Source organism: Ictidomys tridecemlineatus, chromosome 14, assembly GCF_052094955.1.
Source record: "Ictidomys tridecemlineatus isolate mIctTri1 chromosome 14, mIctTri1.hap1, whole genome shotgun sequence".
Classification (NCBI taxonomy): Eukaryota; Metazoa; Chordata; class Mammalia; order Rodentia; family Sciuridae; genus Ictidomys; species Ictidomys tridecemlineatus.
Window position 1 is genome coordinate 64,592,550 of NC_135490.1, and position 21,765 is coordinate 64,614,314.

Consider the following 21,765-nt stretch of genomic DNA (forward strand, 5'->3'; position numbering starts at 1 on the left):
TGCTTTTCTCAGAAATCCACCAGTGTTCAATTGTGGTGGCTGCACTCTGCTGACTATCTGATTTTAATTCCCTTTCAAAGGCCCTCATTTCTGAATACCGTAGTCTGATTATATTTGCACCTGCTTAATAACTTACAATGGATATTAAAAGGCAAAATGATTTTGTAAGGTACAAAACATATTCAAACCAAAGTAGTTTATAAGAAATGCTTTTGGGGAAAATACTAAAGAAATATTGAAATGGAAATTTAATTATGATGATTTAATCCCTTATAATATATAAATTTTTATATGCATCATTATATGAGTTATATGATTTGTGTATGGATGTAATATTTTATTAGCAAGGGTTTTTTTTACCTGAGGAATATTATTTCATTTTAGGAGAGCCAGTGGTATGAAGATATTTAGCAATTGTAGCATGTATGAATATAAGAATTTTATTTCAAATTTTGAGGCTCCATGTCTTCAAGACCTTTCATATTTGCAACCATTATATAAAAATAAACCAGTTTGTGGTAATGGAATTTTGGAATCTAATGAAGAATGTGACTGTGGTAATGAAGAGGTAAGCAAAAAAATAAATTTGAAGTTTGAGAATAATTTCTACATTTCTGATGTAATATAAAACATGTTAGTAATGGTATACATAGAATGATATATGCAACTATGTCTTCAGTTAATAACAGATATAAAAATGAAGATAAATGTAAATGAATCACTTTCCAACACCACTTGAAATGAGAAGATGTGTATGGTGACGGCTTGGTTTATCAAAACTGTTGCAAATTATGCCTTTAAATAGGTTTGATTATATAGGATAAATTAAGTCCTTGTTAGTTGCTATTCAATTCCTAACTCATGTGGCTTTATTCTTTGTTTTCTATACAAACATCTGTGAAATTTGATTGTAAATTTTTCCCTATCTTCTGTGGCTGCATGAATTTCTAAGCATTATAATGAGTTGTATTTGATCACTCTCAAACATTCCTGTGATTATGAGTTTTTGAATGGTCAATTTTTTTCTATTTCATCCTTTGATTATAGCTCCATCAGTCAGATTTTTAGTGTACATTACTCTCAACAGGTGGGACCACATATTTAATCTATTATAAATATCATTGTTCCATAATATTTATCAATTCTCCTCATTTATCTAAAATAAAGTATCTTTATGATTCTTCTCCCACCAGTCTCATGAATTACTTCCCCTTACAAAAGAAGCTGACTACCATGTTTACATACTTAAATCCCTATCAGTTCTCTTAATCATCTTCTCCACAAAATTAAACTTCTATGAGTCTGCTTATCTGTGTGTGCATTTTTGCGTGTGTGTCAAAGGTTTGCAATTATTATGCATTCCCCAACTCTTATTCTTCTGATAAACAGTACCACATTCCTCTTGCATTTCCTACACCTAAATATGGTACCCATCTCCCTGCCAATAAATACTGACTATTTTTAAAGAACGATAAAATGACACAACCCAATACGTGGCTAGATATGCATACTGTGGTTTTCCACAAATACAGACTGTGGGTAGATTGACACTTATAACAGACACTGTCAGTGCCCTACCAGCATGTACTGTTGCTGCAGAGTGTTTTGTTACCTGTACCAGAGACTTGGTCCAGTACTGCTTCTTGTGGCTTTAACAGTGTGTATAGCCATTAGCAGAGGAGGCTCAATGCACGCAAGAACTAATGATTGGCCCTCAGACAAACATTATGGTCAGTTGGTAGATAAATGTTCCAAATTACTGTGTCTTGTGAGAAAATTCTCTGAATAATGTTCTACATTAGCTTTTTTTTTTTTTTACACTGTAGCCAGTTGGCTAAATCCAGCTGCCACTTTTTTGTTGTTGTTATTGTTGTTTGGTAGTGAGGTTTTTACTAGAATACAAACATGCTCATTTGTTTGCATATTATCTATGGCTGCTTTTGTGCTACTACATAAGTGTGGAAAAGTTGCCGTGCAGATCATATTGTGAACAACTTGGAAATAAGCACTCTTTGGTCCTTTACAGTAAATGTTGCTGATCTCTGCTCTATATCCTCTGTCAGAGTTTCTTGTGGGATTTAGTTTAGTTAGTTTGCTGGAGCAATAAAGAGTGCAGTAACCCACATGTAGTAGTTGCTTCCCTTCCATAACCTCCATACTCCCATACCTAGTGGCTTGGTGGTAGGCATAATGGACCTTCAAAGGTACCCTCCCTGTAAAACCTGACATTTGTGGATATGTTACAGTACATAGCAAAGTGCCTTTCAACAGTAAATAAGATTATGAACTTTAATAGGTAGAGATTATTGTGGATTATCTGGATAAACTCCATCTAACCACAAATGAAACTTCACCTGAGATCAGTTGCCTCACAAGACAATGCTTGCTCTTCCAAAGCTCTGCACTCAGCTTCCTCTCTTGGTTCTAGACCACAATTTGTGTCAAGTGTAAGGCCAGTTCAAGTGAGAAGGCACTCTCTGATTATGGAATAAAGAATTATTATGCTTTTTAATTTTCAGGATTTTGCTGATATGCATAGATAAGAATATGCCATGGTCAGATGTTAAGGATGCTACCCCAAGTTGTTAAAATATGCACCTGAATAGAGTATTCTTTATTGATAGGGAAGGCTCTCTGATGAATAACCTCAATCCTTGGAAAGAAAACCTAAGGCCAATCTTAACATGCTGCTTAATTGATCCCTGTAGATTGGAAACAACCTGTCCTACAATAAATGAAGTTGAGATGCCAGAACTACCTTGGCAGAGTTAGGGGTCAAAATTTCAAAACAGCCACTTGAAAAGTTCAAAACATTATTGAAAACCTTAACAATATATTTGTTCTATAGACTGGTATTGGTCATTGGAGGCTTTATTATGGAGCTGGTTTCCTTTATGTCATGGGATTATTAGATTGCATAATAACAAAGGCTAAATGGCAGCATTTTACCATGTAATGTAATTAGCACAGATGCAATTAGCATAATGGGAAGTGAGGTATAGATGACAGCTAAGGGTCTTGACCTGCACAGATTTATACTTGTGGCTTAGATAGATCTGGCCACTCAATGATATTGTTTAATGTATATAACCAAAAATTAAGAGCACAGGATTGGTGCCAGTTACTCTAAGTGGAAAACTTACAATTCATTGCCAATTTCCAGATCTAAGCCAATCTCAGAGCTATAGCTATTTGTCTGAATAGAGCATGAGATCCTATAATGCTCCAGCAAGGATAACTAGCTTTTTATTCAGTAATTTGCCCCAAAGTGGCCCACAGCTATTTACCAAAGTAACTTTACACCGTGGAACAACAGTGAATACCCAGGTCATTTCAGGATACAAAATCACAGTGTATACATCAGAAGGCCCAGAATACCATTGTATTTACAATAGCAGTGCAAGGAATCTAGGCAATTCCTGGAATTCCTGCAAAAAATCCATCTGACAGGGGTCAAGCGGATCTATCATCTTAACTCATTATCATTCTAGGAGTCCTTTAGTGACACACCAGAGTGGATCTATTTGGAAGTTGACAGGTGCTCACATTGCTTCTCTAACTTGTGCAGTAAGAGCTATAAAGACAGGAAAGGACAAATGGAAACACCTGAAATTGCCAGAATAGAAATTAAGGACTAATATGTAGTTGATGAAGAAATTAGAAAGCAATCTCAAATATGTGAAAGTTAAATGAAATGATAACCAAGACATTAGAAATATATTGTATGAAGAATCTATACTAACAGTGATGACATCACAGACCCCCAAATGTCATCATGGTTGGCAGTGATTCTGTATCCATGGTCTTATCAATGTAGGTGCTTTGTAGAATAAAGGAAGAAGCCACCACTAACCCTACTAAAAGAAAAATATATACATTAATACACATTAAATGTATTTGATTATGCTTGTTATACTTAATAGAAATCTTTGATAAATGATTCACTAGCAGCACAATTAAGGAAAATTTATATTTTTCCTAGAAATTCCCTTTTTAAAAAAACATCCCCTGAAAATATATTTTCATGCTAGTGATTTTTTTTATTGGTTGTTCACAACATTACAAAGCTCTTGACATATCATATTTCATACAGTAGAATCAAGTGGGTTATGAACTCCCATTTTTACCCCAAATACAGATTGCAGAATCACATCGGTTACACATCCACATTTTTACATACTGCCATATAAGTGACTGTTGTATTCTGCTACCTTTCCTATCCCCTACTATCCCCCCTCCCCCCCCCTCCCATCTTCTCTCTCTACCCCATCATGCTAGTGATTTATGAGTAAGTTTCTAAATATTTTAGCCAGTAAATGTTACTGATCAACTGCTAATTTAGATGCTGTTTTCTTAGTTCTTAATGGGTAGCCCAGAAATAGTAAAAGAAAGTAATGCTTCATTGCATATAATTAGTAAATTGAACATGGAGTTTTGAATTGAAGTTAAGATTAAGAAACAAGTTTTTGAGTTGTTCAACTGGAATAATAGCTCTTCTTTTGGAATTTTAGGAATGTCAATTTAAAAAGTGTTGTGATTTTAAGACTTGTAAACTGAAAGGCTCAGTAAAATGTGGCTCTGGACCATGTTGTACATCCAAATGTGAGGTAAGTTGCTGACATTCCTGAAGAGGAAGTTGATTTTCAATAACAGAAGGCTGTGTTAACTGAATCAATATGAAATTTATAAAAAGCATATAGAATTAATTGAGTGAAATAAAACATAAATTGCATAAACAAATAAGTATATAAGGAAAATTGGTATGAAATAAAGAAGACATCTCCGACTGGTACTGATTATTCTGTAGTGTTGAAACCACAAAGCTTACCATCTTCTAAATTATCAAATAAAGAGGACAAGGAAAATATATATATTACAATATCAAAAATATTGGTGCTTAAATAAATCATAAAGTGAAATGAATAAGTGACTAATTATGAAGAAATTATAACATTAAAAATAGGCGCAATGTCTAATATGCAAAATATGCAAAAACTCATATAGGAACAATGGTTATTATATTGGAATATAATTATTTACATAATTGTAAATTATTCTTTAATGTAAAAAAGTTTGTAAATGTGGGTTATTAATTTAAGTTATCTCAATACAATGAGTTTGGATAGGAAATCAAGTTCCCCAATACAAAATATTTTATTATTTCAGTTCTGGTCAATCACTTAGACTTAAATATTATGTATATTCTTTCTTCCCATTTTTTTCTATTAAGATCTAACTTAGTGCTGCAAAGTTCTGTTTGTGAGGATTTCTGAGTGTTATAAGTGATAACATCACAGCCAAGGCTAGGTTATTCTGTCATGCCCTTACAAGTCCCCCTCCCTTACTTCTTTGCTATCAATCCATATTTCACCCACAGCTCCTAGTACCCACCAGTCTGTTTTCTGCCTTTATAATTTTGCTTTGATACAAATGTCACATAAATTAAATCATACAATATGTGTAAACATATGAATTAGGCATTTTAACACAATGATTTTGAGATTCATTCTTACGCAGGTTTATGGGTTCATTCATTTTGTTGCTGAATAGTATTGAAAGGAGTAGAATGACATACCACAGTTTATTATTCATTCCCCAGTTGAGGAATATTTGGGTCATTTTCAGTTTAGGGAAATAAAAAATGTACCTACTACAAAATAGTAGACTGTATATGAGCATAGTGTGCCATTTCTTTTAACTGGATACTTTGAAGTAGGATTGCTGAACCATATAGTAAATGCATATGAAACTGTGCTACTTTGAATTCCAACCAGTAACTTTTAAAATTTACAGTTGCTTTGCAAATTAAATATAAATTCTAAAACTATACAACTGCTAGTTTTATTTTATCTTCTCTATTGGTTTGCTGTTTATACATCTTAAAAATAATTTCACTGGTTGCTCCAAAATTTACAAGTATTTGATTAATCAGAGGCTAATTTCTTATAACCTACCACTTCCTGTGTAATAAATTGATCTTATAAAAGAACATTCATGTTTACTCCAAACACAAAATATGTTGTTGCTATTTTTGCTTTAGTTAGCCTTTTATCTTTTAGACCAAGTGAAAGAAGAAAAATAAAAATTTATAATTAATACAATTTATTCAATTTCCAGCTCTTATTTCCTTTGTCTGTTTAGATTTATATTTCTTGTCCTGAAAACCTTTCCTTAATATTTTTTTGTAATATGGGTCTGCTGAAAACAAATTATCTAATCTAATTTGTTTGTGTAGAAGATTCTTATTTCTGATTCAATTTTCCTTTCCATGACTTTTAAGATGCCACTTCATTTATTTCTCACCTTTGCTTTATTAAATAAGCAATTGTATCAACATGGATTTTACTGTCTGGGTATGTGTGGCGAGCAGAGAGAGAAGAGAAAGAAAGGAGGGAAACAGCATTTGGATGTGGTGGACTTTGCTATGAAATGCAAAGGATAACCAATTGTTTTTTCAGCAAGTCACAAACATTTAGTACTAAACACACTCTGAGCTATGCAGGGAGACCTTTATGCTCTCTGGTAATGATAAATATAATGATGTTGGTTTGATAAGTATTATATACACTGTTATCAAGTATTATAAGCATTCTAAGCATTTTCCATTAAGTCAATTTAATACCAATATTAAATTCTCTATGAAATTATGATTATTACTCTAAATTTACAATTGTAAAATGAGATACCATATTTTGTGTTCACACAAACAAGCTAATACGAGTCAAAGCTAGGGACTAAAGCTAGATTGACTGGCTTCTTGATCTCTCTAAGAACAAAAAAGTAGTGGTAATGTTCCTTCAATTTTAAGAAACATTTGACCAGTTTGACCAGTCTGTTTAGTTTCCCTTTAAATGCTGCTTGTATCAAACTGCCTCACACTGAAGGAAACCACACAGGTGGGAAGTTGTAAGCCTGATGTCAGAGGGACCTTTGAGATAGTTACTCTTTCCTGGACTTCTCAATGAATGTTGTACCTTATTTTTCCTTGGGAGAACTCTTAGCCTCAGGAATTCTGCCATTCCCTCAATTATCAATAACCAGCCATGTTTTTTTTTTAATTTAGTTTTAGTTGCAGTTGGACATGATACCTTTATTTTATTTATTTTTATGTGGTGCTGAGGACCTGGAACATTTTTGTATGGGTTTTATATGGTGCTGAAGACCCAGGTCCTTGAACGTGCTAGGCAAGCACTCTAGCGCTGAGCCACAACCCTAGCCCTGACCAGGCATGTTTTCTTTGATAAATCTCTTCAGTAATTAATTAAGGAATTCACAGAACATAATTCTCTTTTTCATTTTCCTCCAGTTTTCAGTAGCAGGAACTCCGTGTAGAAAGAGTACTGACCAGGAGTGTGATTTTACAGAATATTGCAATGGAACTTCCAGCCATTGTGTTCCTGACACTTATGCACTGAATGGATACTTGTGCAGGTTTGGAACTGCATATTGTTATAATGGGCAATGCCGAAGTACTGATAACCAGTGTGCCAAGATATTTGGAAAAGGTACTGTTGTTTCATATTTTTTTTATCCTAAATTTGGATCCTTCTGTAGGTTTCAAAATGTACCACACAATTCTAGAAGTGAATAACTAACTCAGTGAGGATGAAATTCAAACTAAGAAAGTAAAGTTGTATAGTACTTCTTGAGATTTTTCTCAAGATAGTGTTGTGTCTTCCTTTTATCACAGCTTGATGTTTTGGTTTTGATAGTTGGCTCCCTGGTGAAAACTCTTATTATATTTATAGCTCATAATTTATATAAAGATTTGAATGGCAAATCAGTAGATTCTGAAATTTTATTTACTTTACTTTTATTCCCCACATTCATAATCTAATTTTAATGGCACGAAACTTACAAAGATCAGAGTGAGTTCCATTCCTCACTGAAGAGCAACTGCTAGGATAATAGCAGTCACAGGCCACTTGATCAAAACTCCATGTTCATAGTTTGCTTTTCAGACATCTTTTAAGTGTAATTCAAAAAAGATTAATGCATATATGCTTACTTTTTGGTGAGTAAATATTCAAAGTACTCAGTATGATTTTGTGTTTTTAGAGGGATTAAGATGATTTGAATACATCAAAATTACCCAATGAAATATATTCAAATATAATTATTTGCTAGTTGACTAAAGGTTACATAACACCTAGTTTTAATTATTTGTCAAGACAAGGAGTATAGTTTGTACTAAATGGTAGGTGTGTGGTCCATGTTGGCTAATTATTTGAAATTGTCTTAAATAACTCAGGTTAGGTGACTTAACCAAATTCAACCAGATCTGAGTTTTAATTTTTAAATCACGTGTCCATGCTGTTTTTTTCTATGCTGTTTTTTTTAATGCTACATTTTTGTATGGGTTTGCATATGTTTTTTTCATTTTTGATTATTTTTTAATATTATTTTTTTATTATCAGAATAGCTTTACATCATGATATAACACAGCTCTTAAAAATAAAATCAGATAATGTTTCTTGTAAGGAAAATCTAGGATATACTCTCTTTTGTTAAAACTAAAAATTAAAACTTTGTACTCATTGGATAACCTGACATTTGATGTCTGTTTGAGTTCTAATTGAAACATTTAGGAGAGTTTACAAATCATCTGTTTCTTCCTCTAATAATACAAGCTCTAGTATCTTCACAAAATGGACATACAAGGTTCAAAAAAAATCTCACTTTTTGATATAATTTGTTCATTCATTTATTCATTCATTCACTTGGGCTCTTATCTAATGCAGGCATTTTTTTTCTTATGTTACCAAAAACCATAGAGCCAAAGACTGTTTTGAGACTGCTTATGTGAGATGTGCAGAGTAGCAAATAGTTAGCATTAACTTAAAATTGCTTAGTGAAAGAGAATATGCTATCTGGCCCAATGGAAATGCATGACTGAAAAAATATCTGCAAGGACAGTGGAATTTGATAGTAATTAGTAAGCACTATTAGGTCTAGGAAAAGATAAGAAAAACGTGTATTTCAAAGCAAAGTGTGATTTCAGAAGGTCTACCTGCAAACATATAATGACTCTTTCATCACTTAAAAAATGAGGTTCTAAAGAACTAAAGAGTTGATTATCAATTTGAAGCAACTCTAAAAAAGGTTAAGTTATTTGTTAGGTCTGTTTTCTCTTTTTTAGTGTTAAAGTTTTTGTTAGGTCTGTTTTCTTAGTGTTAAATTTCTGTCTGGAGAAAAAGTTGGACTTGTATTTGGGATGGGGATGGTCGAAAACATGGCTCCCCCAAATCCTGAGTTTCTAGGCTTGTATGAAACATCTGACCCTATGGAATGGTCCATCTCTGTTTTCTCCTTCTCTGTCTCTCAATTTAGCATGGCATAAGTATGATCCCCTTGGATAAAGAAACATTTATTGTTTAGGAAGCACTTTTGCAAAATCTAGGATTTGCCGTCCTGGCAAAGATGCTAGACAATAGTAAAAACTTTTTTAATAGTATGGCTTCCAGACCATGAATCCTTATTCTAAAGTGAAATTTAAGTTCCAGAATTTCCATAATAGATTATGGAGAAAAAAAGAAAATTCTCAGTAAAGTGTATTGTCTATACTGGGTGTATAAGGCCAAATATTTGGTCCAACAGGAAACCCCCAAGCCATAGGAAAGTGCTATGAGAGGGATACCAAACTCAGCAGTGCTTAAATTTCAGGAACCAAAAGGATGAACTCAATATAATTAGTGATAGGGTTGGAGTAGCAGACATGAGTAACTACTGAGAGTAAGGTAAGTGATAGAATATGACTTCTCTTGTTCTGTCAGCAGATCAAAAGAATATAACTAAATTTGTACCATCTAAAAAGTTTGATGAACTTTGTAACTTCAATAAATGTCATAATGCCATGTCCAAATTCTGAATCTAAACCAGTTTTTAGAACCAAAACATACTGACTTAAGCAGAAGCTAAGACCCCAGAAGAAAATCCCCACTGTACCTTGGCAGACACGCATTCACAGTTCTCCTACCATGTTTCTACAACTATTTAACTAGGTATCTATATACTGGGGAAAAGAAAATGCCCAAGCATTTTTAAAACTGACGTAAACAGTCTGATTGTCATGGATACCCAAAAGGCAGATTTGGACATCCCCAAAACCATTTCATTGATTAATGATTTTATATAATAAGGCTCAACAAAGTATAGCAAGCATGCTAGAAGGTCTGTGTTAAATACATGTGCTACAGAGAACAGGTGATAGATACCAAAACTTTTCAGGGTTTGTCAACAACAGGAAACTTTTTAGGAACCCTGTGGTTAGACATGATCTGTTATTCCCACAAAGTAAAAGACAAACTACCATATCTTGTACCTCATATTATAAGGAAAAAATTGCAATCCATGGTAACTTCTCTGGAAGCAGTATCATTCACATAAGTAACCAACTGCTCAGCTCCACTCATTGGATGGTGTAAAATTTGCTAATTTTGAGTAAAATCAACAGGCTGGTCCTGGACAGCAGCATGTCTAGGCTGTGCTTCAAGCAGACCTGACTTTTGGAGATAAATCACAGCAGACCCAATAATATTAGAAGTGTTAGGTTATGAGGAAAAAAAATCACATATAGCCTGTAACAAGCCTCTTTAGAAATATGGCAGTTCATGTTCTAGTGTTCTTAGAGCAAGGCTGCTGTCTGAACAGAAGTATATCACTTTAACAAAACATTTCTGTGTGTGATGCTAGTTCTTACCATGATGGAAAATCTGACTTGAGGACACCAACTGATGACCATATGCATCATAAACTCAATTATGTCAGAAACACCAAGTTATGTGGTTAGATAGAGGAGTCATTCCTCTGGGTTCCAGCCTGCTTAAAAAAAAAAGAAAATCACAGAAGAAACATCCATGATCAGGAAACATCCAAGATCAGGAAATTTAGAGCAGTGTGCCTTTCTCCCCTCCTACAGCTTTTCTTTCTCTCATCTCACAACTATGAATATCTGGGGTGTCATCATGACCAGCTGACACAGGAAGAACAAGCCCAGACTTGTTTCTTAGGTGGGTTGTCTAGATAACTGGTTGTAAGGCAAGGAAAAAATAAAAACAGTAACTGCACTGCTACCTCACTTGGGAGTGGTCTTGAAAAATTCTGACCACCTGGTCATCCTCCCTCTATAGAAAGAGGTATGGCTGGTCATTGGACTACAGATGTTTTTAATAGGTAGTGACAAAGGGCTCAGTTTCTTGGTGGGGAAACTGAATGTGAAAAGATTGGAAGATTAGAAATAAAAGTTCTAGGGTAGAAATACATGGGTAGACAACTTAAAGTGGGAGTGCAATGTGAAGATCAGCATTAGGTGATTGAATTTATTAGGTGAACACCCATTGGGAAGACACAAAGCACATAGAGATGTAATGACTCAGCCACAGATGAGACAGAATATCAACAAAAGATGAGCCACATCGTCGCATGCAGCACAGATACATTCCTGGATTTTTCTCTATTACTTTTCCTTTTTGGTTTTGAAAGGGCTGATATTTTTCTGCAGGATGCTTGTCTCTTTCCTGAGTACTTGCCTCACCTGGTCAAAGGCAGCCAAGAGTAACCAAGACACACGCTCTGTTTTCTTGCCTCTGTGCCTAAGGCAACTCATCTATCAGTGCCACTGTCTTTAAATGATTAAGAAGAGTTTCTCCAAATGTGGCAACAGCACAGAGCATGAGCTACTCACTTCTGAGCTTCTTATAGTAGTTTTCTAATCACCCATCACTAGGCTTCACTACCAGGGCCACATTTGTTAGCCATATTTGATAGCAGTTAGGTAAACCACTTCTAGGTTTCTGTTCCTGTGTTTAACAAAATGGAATAACTCTCAAATCTCCAAGATTTAATATTCCATGTTATTTTCACTATGATACCCAACTTGAAAGATAAGTTTTAAAATACCAGTGATCCCCCCATAAGAGAGGGAAAAAAACCCATAATATGACAAAGTATGTGCCAATTCCAAAGATTTCTGTCCCCAAATGACATGCTTTAAAATTCTCAACAGATTAAGAAGAGCAAGTTACAAGGTTACAGCTAATAACTTTTGGACTAGGATGTCGTTGCTCCCATAGGGAGAAACAGTAGTTGTTTTTTAAAATGATTCAACTTGCCTCAGTAGACATAATCCTTTTCTGTTTTGTTAGATATGAGTATTATTTCTTTCGACTTGTATTGACAAGGTGCATATGAAAACCAAAATTGATCAAATTGATTATTTTGAAATAAGAGTTTCATTAGTTCATTACTGGCAAATATTTAACTGGATTAAGGATGATAATGCAGTTGACATGTTTGCTATAGGTGCTCAAGGAGGTCCCTATACCTGCTTTAAAGAAGTTAATTCTCCTAATGAAAGATTTGGAAACTGTGGTTTTAAAAATTCTCAACCATTACCTTGTGAACAGAAGTACGTATATAGAAGGGGGATTATTTATTTAAGTCATAAAAATTACATAGTTCTTGTCAAGAGACACCAAATAATAAAACAAACAATAAATAAATAACAGGCCAATGTTTTCAAATTGCAGTGTGTATATATATATATATATATTCCTTCTATGCCTTAAGAGTAGTTTTCCTTTTCCTTACTTTTTTTGTTGACACCATCCTAAGAATGAGACTCAATGAAAAGAAGGCTTATGCTTATTACCAGAGGAAGGAAAGAAGCACAAATTTTCAAAATTCAGGTCTCCTGCTCTGTAATTGAAATTGAGTTTAGATTAGGTCTATCAATGACAATAATCCTAAAGCAATTTTTTAAAGACAGGATTGTTGAAAGGAAGAAAACATTTTTAATTTTCTTTTTGTTATTTCCAAAAAAAGCATAGAATTACTTTTTAATATGTCAACATGGCAATTGGAGCTGCTAAAAGCCACATGAGAAAGTGATTAATGAAATCCAATAAAGAAAGTTCTTACCCTGCAACAAACAAATGCTTCCTTAATTTCATTGGGTATTGATAATAAAACACACACATACACACACACACAAATAATAATAATAACCAAACCAGAGTCAAAAAAATAAAGAATAAGGAAGATTATAGAAAACCCCTCAGATAGATCAAGTAATTCAGGAAGAGCAGAGCTTTCTTTTATTTTTCAATGAATTGCCTGGGGGGGGGGAAACAACTGTAAAATTCTTAGGTAATTATCACAGTTCAGTTCAAACAACCTTGGCTCCTTATGAAGGTGTCTATTTGAGTGAGGCTAAGAAGATATTCTCCTTGAGGCTCTTCCATCCATTAATCATCTATACATCATGTATGGCACAAAGAAGATATAGAATTTCCCCCACTACCCAACACAGGAGGACTAGTGGATGGAAAAGGGATGTGGAATCATAAAGATGAGTGGGAACAACATGAGTAAACCCTGTATAATAACTAAAAGACAAGGTATAATCAGCTACACCTTGTTGGATACTGATATCGAGCTCCAGTGACTAAACACAGTAAGATATATCACAGTGGATCCCAATAAAAAGAGAAAGTGTGATAAGTGTGATATAGTAGTGCACTTAATCTCTCTCCAAGATGGCCAGAAATCTGTTGCCTTTGGTCTAACAGTACTACTAGTTAGCTTTTCATCATCATGACCAAAATAACCAACAAGAACAACTTAGAGGAGGAAAGGTTTATCTGGGCTCACTGTTTAAGTGGTTCAGTCCATGGTTAGCCAACTCCATTGCTCTGGGTCACAAATGAGACAGAATATCATGGCAGAAGGGTGTGACAGAGGAAACCTGCTCAACTCATGGCAGTCAGAGGCATAAAGAGAGTGAGAGAGGAGCCAGGGATAAGATATAGCCCAACATTATGCCCCACCCCCAACCTACTTCCTCCAGCTATGCCCCAGATGCCTACAGTATTACTCCATAGTTCTTTCAGATTGTTAATCCACCAAATGGATTAATTCACAGATGAGGTTATAGCTCTCATAATCGAATCTTTTTAACATCTGTATACCCCTGCACATATATATCAGGGGGCTCAGGATGTACTGAAACATATTTTCTAGAGATCATGACAGGGACCATAGGCATATCAGAAGATGCAGAAAGAGTAAATACAATTAGCTACTCTCAGCAATTTTAGGTAAAAAGTCACCAGATTGGCCAGCCTATATCAAAAGGGATACAAGTGGTGAATTCTCCTAAAGAATGTGGTAAATTATGAGGAATGCTCCTAAGATAACTGGAAAATAGAGAATAATAATACTTTTTGAGCTGTATAATCAAAAAAGAAAATAATGTATTCATATCTAATTTCAGTATGTACATTTCAATTCTGCTACAATGCTGATTAATCTGGTTGCATTTACTTGTTTCTAAAATGTGTTTTACCTTTATAAAAATATAAAACATGTTTCCATTTCATATTTTTATGGTTTTGTGCCATTGACTAAACAATATTTATGTTTTTATTCATGCAATATTCAATTGGAATTTGGTATCATTAAAAACTAAAATAATAAGGAAATTCTGCTTTCCATTTCCAGGGATATTCTCTGTGGAAAATTAACTTGTGTTTGGCCACATAAAAATACTTATAAAACTGCTGCTCAATATACAGTTTATTCATATATTCATGATCATGTATGTCTATCCATAATTCCTGGGTCGTCTTTGAGTTCAGATGGAAGAGATAATGCTTATGTGGCTGATGGCACTGTGTGTGGACCACAAATGGTAACAAAATGTGATAATTTATACACAGTTTTATGAAATCTTCTTAATTATCACCTATCACATTTCATGATGCTAGCATAATTATACCGAATGGATTTCAACCTGGTGCTTACATTAATTTCCCATATAACATAAAGAAGGACAAAGTCTCAGTTATCTAATAATGTTGCTCTTTGTATGAACCTGTTATCAGTGAAAAAAGAACATATGTGTTTTAAACACAAGATTATAGTAACTGCCAGATGATGTTTTTTGAGCCTTCAAATACTAGCTTTAAAATTCTAGTTCTGAATTTTTGCTTTATACAGAATCATAATCAATCTTTCATATTTCTTAGGTCATCTACTTATGTATCTGATCAAAGCACTAAGTGTCAGTATTTCAACCTCACCATTTTTCTTGTTCTACCGTGTTAGCTAGTATTTGTAGAACAATAACAATGATAAATGCAATGATAGTTTAAAAAATGTCAGAAGTCTGGAAGAACTTTACCATTCTTCCAGAAAAAGCAATCTGTTTCTCTGTTTCTGTAGCAGGAATAATAGTAATAGTACATATACATGCTCATGTACATATGCATGTGAGTGTATATTTATGTGAGAATTATATGCTTGTAGTCATACCATAAAGGACAGAAGTTGTACAAAGACTTAGTCAGTCTGTAGATATGAAGGACATATTCCTGGAAAAATAATATGACATTTGAGATATAAAGCAGCAATTATAAATCAGCATGTTACATGTAAATGTCATTTAGCACTTACTTGATGAATAAAAATAAAGCAAAACCTGCAAATGGTGGATCAAACAGAAACCAACTCTTAAATGTAATATCAGCAATCCTGGTCCCTTAAGAAGTTTGCTTGTCCTGGTGTCCTGTAAAATGGCTCCCAATGATCCCACTTCCTGGTATCCACTGCTTTGTGTAATCCACTCCCCTTGTGTGTGGGTTACATCTAAAGCTTTGCTTCTAACAAACAGAATAAATAAGGCAAAAGTTATGGGATGTCATGTGGGTTAGGTCAGAAAAGACAGTGGTTTCTGTTTTGCATGGATGCTCACTCCCGCCTTCTCACCTTGTGCAGCATGGTGTCCTCAGGGAAAAGCCCACAAGGAAAGCAACTGGGGTCCAGAGAGAATCTGAGGGCCTCAGTCAAGCAATCCATGGGGAGCTTAATTCTGCCAATAACCACATACACAAGCTGTATAGAAGATCTTTCAGATCAAGACTTCATAGGAGATAGCAACCCCAGATGCTACCTTGAGCATAGCTTTATGGGGGACTGTGAGACTGGGAAACCAGTCTCTGAGAACAATAAGATGTTCTCAGATTTCTTCCCTGCAGAAACTATGATATGACAAACATGTGTTGTTTAGTGTCATTAATTATAGGGAAAATTTGTTATGCAGCAATAGATAATGTAGATTTTGGTACCTGAAGTATGGTGCTGCTATAACAAATACCTAAAAATGGGGATGTGAACATAGAACCAGCAAGTGGGGAGGGTCTGGAGGCATTTGGAAAACGTTAATGAAGGAAGCTGCCTGCAACAAATCATGAGTATCCCTCTTGCCTTTGAGAGCCATGTATTAGTGAGAGGTCAAGAAATAGTGAGATATATGTCATTGAAAACTGAAGGAAGAATAGTTCTTTGATTTAATGGTAGAGAGCTAAGCACTTTGTACCTAATGGGAGGAAAGAAATTGAGAGAATAATTATTAATAAAAAGTATTATGACTTTATGATTTTGAAAATAATCAACCTCTCCAGACATAAAACTGCTTAATTAAGAAATTATTCCAAAGACTATTAGGAAAATGTGGCCCAGAGACAAAACAAAGAGAAAAAGAATTTTGCAAATGTTAGTCATGAGTTCAAATAGAGCAAAGAATCAGGGCACATTTAATTATTTAAAATTCCATTTAAAGCAAGCACATGCCTCACAGATCCACTTTAAGAAAAACGTTTTAAAAAAAAAGATATGTTCTGTAAAATCATCAGGGCTTTGATCTGCAGCCATCTAAGCAAAAGCTCAAGGTAGCAAGGAGCTTATTTTCAAGATATTTGTGAATGTGGGTATTGTCAAATGTAATTAACCACAGTAATCTTCATAGGAAGTCCACTATTTTAGAAAAATATTAGTAGGCACATTGCCAGCAATGATGAACAGCACAAACAGAATAAAAATGAAAAGTGGCTATTGGACCCCCCACTTCTCATCAATTAGTAAGAAGTAGGTAGATTAGTCTCTGTGTCATCTATTCTGTACCATTGGTCTACCAGTCTGATATGGTGACAATACCATGCTAGTTTTGTTACTATTGCTCTGTAGTATAGTTTAAGTTCTGGTATAGTGATGCCTCCTGCTTCACTCTTCTTGTTAAGGATTGCTTTAGCTGTTCTGGGTCTCTTATTTTTCCAGGTAAATTTCATGATTGCTTTTTCTATATCTATGAGGAATGTCATTGGAATTTTGATTGGAATTGCATTAAATCTACATAGTGCTTTTGAAAGTATAGTTGTTTTGATAATATTAATTCTGCCTATCCAAGAGCAAGGTAGATCTTACCATCTTCTAAGGTCTTCTTTGATTACTTTCTTTAGGGTTCTGTAATTTTCATTATATAGCTCTTTCACTTTTTTCATTAAGTTGATTCCCAAGGATTTTTTTTTGAGGCTATTGTAAATGGGGTATTTTTCCTCATTTTATTTTCTGAGGACTTGTCTCTGATATACAGAAATGCAGTTGATTTATGGGTGTTGATTTTTATCTCCTGCTACTTTGCTGAATTCATTTACTAGTTTTAGTTTTCTGGTGGAACTTTTAGGGTCTTCTAGATATAGAATCATATCATCAGCAAATAGTACAAATTTGAGTTCTTCTTTTCCTACGTGTATCTCTTTCTTTTGTCTGTTTAATTTCTCTGGCCAGTGTTTCAAGAACTATGTTAAATAGAAGTGGTGCAAGAAGGCATCTTTGTCTTGTTCCATTTTTTAGAGGGAATGCCTTCAATTTTTCTCCATTTAGAATGATGTTTGCCTGGGGCTTAAGACACAGAGAATAACCCACAAAATTATAATTTTCTTATATTAGACAAAAGCGCCAAAAATATGCATTGGAGAAAAGATAGCCTCTTCAACAAATCGTGCTGGGAAAACTGGAAATTCATATGCAACAAAATGACATTAAACCCCTATCTCTCACTATGCACAAAACTCAAGTCAAAATAGATCGAGGACCTAGGAATAAAACCAGAGACTTTGCATCTAATAGAAGAAAAAGTAGGCTCTAATCTCCAGCATGTGGGATTAGGCCCCAACTTTCTTAATAAGACTCCTTTGGCGCAAGAATTAAAATAAAGAATCAATAAATGGCATGGACTCAAACTAAAAAGTTTCTTCTCAGCAAAAGAAACAATCTGTGAGGTGAATAGATACCCTACTTCTTGAGATCTAATTTTTACCCCTCACACATAAGATAGAGCACTAATCTCTAGGGTATATAAAGAACTCAAAATGCTGAGCACACACACACACACACAAAAAAAAAAAAAACTCAATCAATAAATGGGCAAAGGACCTGAACAGACACTTCTCAGAAAGAAGATGATATACAATCATTCAACAAATATATGAAAAAATATTCATCATTGCTAGCAATTAGAGAAATGCAAATCAAAACTACACTAAAATTTCATCTCACTTCAGTCAGAATGGCAAGTATTATGAATACAAACAACAATAAGTGTTGGCAAGGGATGTGGGGAAAAAGATACACAGTGCTCATGGGACTGCAAATTGATGCAGCCAATATGGAAAGCAGTATAGAAATTTCTTGGAAAATTGGGAATGGAACCACCATTTGACCCAGCTATCCCTCTCCCCGTCTATACCCAAAGGAATTAAAAACAGCATACTACAGGGACATGGCCACATCAATGTTTATAGCATCACAATACATAATAGCTAAACTGTGGAATCAATATAGATGCCCTTCAATAGATGAATGGATATAAACAATCTAGCATATATACACAATGGAATATTACCCAGCAATAAAAGAGAATAAAATCATGGCATTTGCAGGTAAATAAGTGGAATTAGAGAAAATAATGCTAAGTGAAGTTAGCCAATCCCCCCCCAAAAATGCCAAATGTTTTCTCTGATATAAGGAGGCTGATTTATCGTGGGGTAGGGAGGGGGAGCATGGGAAGAATAGATGAACTCTAGATATGGCAGAGGGGTGGTAGAGGAAAGGAGTGATATGGGGTTAGAAATAATGGTGTAATGTGATGGACATCATTACCCTAAGTACATGTATGAAGACATGAATTGGTGTGAATATACTTTGTATAAAACCAGAGACATGAAAAATTGTGCTCTATATGTATAATAAGAATTTTAATGCATTCTGCTGTCATATATAAATAAAAAATGTGAATTAAAAAGAAGTAGGTGGAAAATGTGCAGCTGCAAACATGCAGTCTTTTATGAAAAATAATGAAATAGTGTGAATGTCAGGGAAGAATTTAGAAAGTGTTCAGATGGGACTTGGACCCTAGGAAACAGATTCAGAATTCTGACAGGTGGAGAAAGATGTAAATTTCAGTTGGGATAGTAGATATCTTTATTCCAAGGCAGCAGAAACACCCCCCCCCAGGCCCTAGGCTCAGCCTCTAGCCACCCAGTCCTAGTCATTTCCATAAGTCTTTTTTATATGCAGACCAGACAAAGAAGGCATATTGCCAACAGGTTACATAAGTGAGTACATGCTCACAAGCAAATGTTTATGACCCTGAGTACATACACTGAATCAAGGGGTTTATGACTTTAATAAAAATCTCAGCCTGCCCTTCATAGGGCATATTCAAAATCCAAGAAAGATCATTATTCACAGACCCTGAATCCTAATCAAGGAACTCCCAACATGGGACATGTGATTTCAGAACTGCTATGTATCAGTTTTTCCTTTTTATCTTCTGTCCCCTGCCATTTTTGAGTAGAAATGTCAATAGAAGCTATTCTGTTCTTTTTTATACATTTGTATATTAGGGACAGATTTAATTATTTAATTTTACATAGCCACAGATGGAAAAGGCATACTCAAAAGAGTTATGCCACAGTGTCTCACAGCTGGAGTTAATTTAGTTAAAAATACTTTGAACTGAACTCATACTATAATGGAATGATAGCTTTGGAGACCTTGGGAATGAATGTGGCATGCATTTGTAAAGGACATGTTACCTTAGAGGATGGATGGTGGTCCTCTGTTTTTAAAATGCCCCTCAAAGATCTTACCTTCTCTTATCCATTTCTTTGAATAATGCACATCCATGTTATATCATATGGCAGGATGGACCTAGAGACTTGCTTCTAAGAAGATCATTGCAAAATAACGGAATGTCACTTCAATATAGATTATAAAAGACAGTATCTTCCTTTTTGCTCCCCTACTACCACCATTCTCTCTCCTTCTTTGATTGCCTCATTAGAAAGGAATTCATGGGAAGGAACTGAGTATGTCCTCAACCTAACAACCTTTGAGAAATTGAGGACGTTAATCCAAAAGCCTGCCAACATCACATGGAAGGTTTGTAAGTTGATTCATCTGAGTAAAACCTTCTGATGAAACTGGCTGGCACTTTAATTGCAGTCTCAAATGAAATCCTGAAGCAAATATCCTGAAGTTATGCCATGCACAGGAACTCTGTCTCACAGAAACCAAGATAATAGATTTATATTATTCAATTTCTTAAATATCCAGAAGTGCCATCTCTGGCTCACGTGGTATGTACATGTTTGATTGTATCAGAAATAGCTATAAACTTTGACCCAGAAACTGTACACTTTCTCATTTTTCTCCATGATGGGTGAGTGATGAGGTTTCACACATCCTCACCAGCACTTGGTGTTACCACTAATTTTATTGTAACCATCCTGATGTGAGTATATTGATTGATATTTGTGGTTTTAATTACCTGTAATCCTAGCAGTTTAGCATGCTGAGACAGGTGGATCGCAAGTTCAAAGTGAGTCTCAGTAAAAGCGAAGTGCTAAGCAACACAGTGAGACCCTGCTTCTAAATAAAATACAAAATAGGGCTGAGGATGTGGCTTAGTGGTTAAGCACCCTTGGGTTAGATCCCCAGTGCCCCACTCCAAAAAAAAAATAATTTGCATAATCTAATGGTTAATTATATTCAACTTTTGATTATGTAATTATTTACCATCAAAGCATGCTCAGAGAAATGTCCACTCATGTCCTTTGCCAATTTTCTGATAGGATCCCTTTTTTCTAATGTTCAGTTTGTTTGTTTTTTAATTATCCCACATGCAAGATTGCAAATATTTTCTCTTATTCTCCATTTGTTTTTATTTTTTTATTTGTTTTGGTAGAATGTTTTTTCTTGAATCACTTTCACATATAAAAATTTATACATAATTATATATCTAACTTGATGAGTTTAGAGATAACTATGCATCAGTGAAACTATCACCACAATTTGTGCTATAAATCTTCCTATAACTTCCAAAAGTTTATAACTTCCAATATATGTTACTTAATTATTTATCTCATTGAAGCATTTAAAATGTTATTTTCCCTCTTATATATTATTTAAACATACATTCCATAACAATTATACTGAACTATTGATGTACAGGACATCTCTAGGAATTATTTAACTTTTATAACCAAAACAATGTACCATTTGATTGATGTCTCCTTATTTTCCCCATCTCTCAAATGTCTGGCAACTACCTCTGTGCTTCTGTGTTTGACTATTTAATATTTATTATGTAAGTGATATCATGTAGTAATTGCCAATTTTTTATGGCTTCTCATTTAACATATGTCCTCCAAATTCATTTGTGTTGTAGGAAGTAGCAGGAATCCCTCTTTTTAAGGCTGGAAAATATGCCACTGTATGTATGTATCACATTTTCTTCATCTATTCATCCATCAGTAGACATCAGTAGAGTATTGAGAAAAAATATCAACAGTGAACATGAGAGTGTGCAAATATATCTTTGGAAACTCAATTTATATTCTTTTGCATATATACCTAGTACTGGGC

The 21,765-nt window shown here is 34.5% G+C and overlaps 1 protein-coding gene across 1 annotated transcript in view; it reads left to right on the forward strand.

The window, feature by feature from the left end:
* The window catches only part of LOC101971294 (disintegrin and metalloproteinase domain-containing protein 18), a 142,841-nt gene that overhangs the window by 68,628 nt on the left and 52,448 nt on the right, over positions 1 to 21,765 (forward strand). The window contains exons 12-16 of the mRNA XM_078031361.1: positions 385 to 568; positions 4,512 to 4,607; positions 7,307 to 7,505; positions 12,301 to 12,406; positions 14,500 to 14,689. Of these exons, the coding sequence (XP_077887487.1) occupies positions 385 to 568; positions 4,512 to 4,607; positions 7,307 to 7,505; positions 12,301 to 12,406; positions 14,500 to 14,689 (775 nt within the window). The remainder of the gene's footprint in view (positions 1 to 384; positions 569 to 4,511; positions 4,608 to 7,306; positions 7,506 to 12,300; positions 12,407 to 14,499; positions 14,690 to 21,765) is intronic.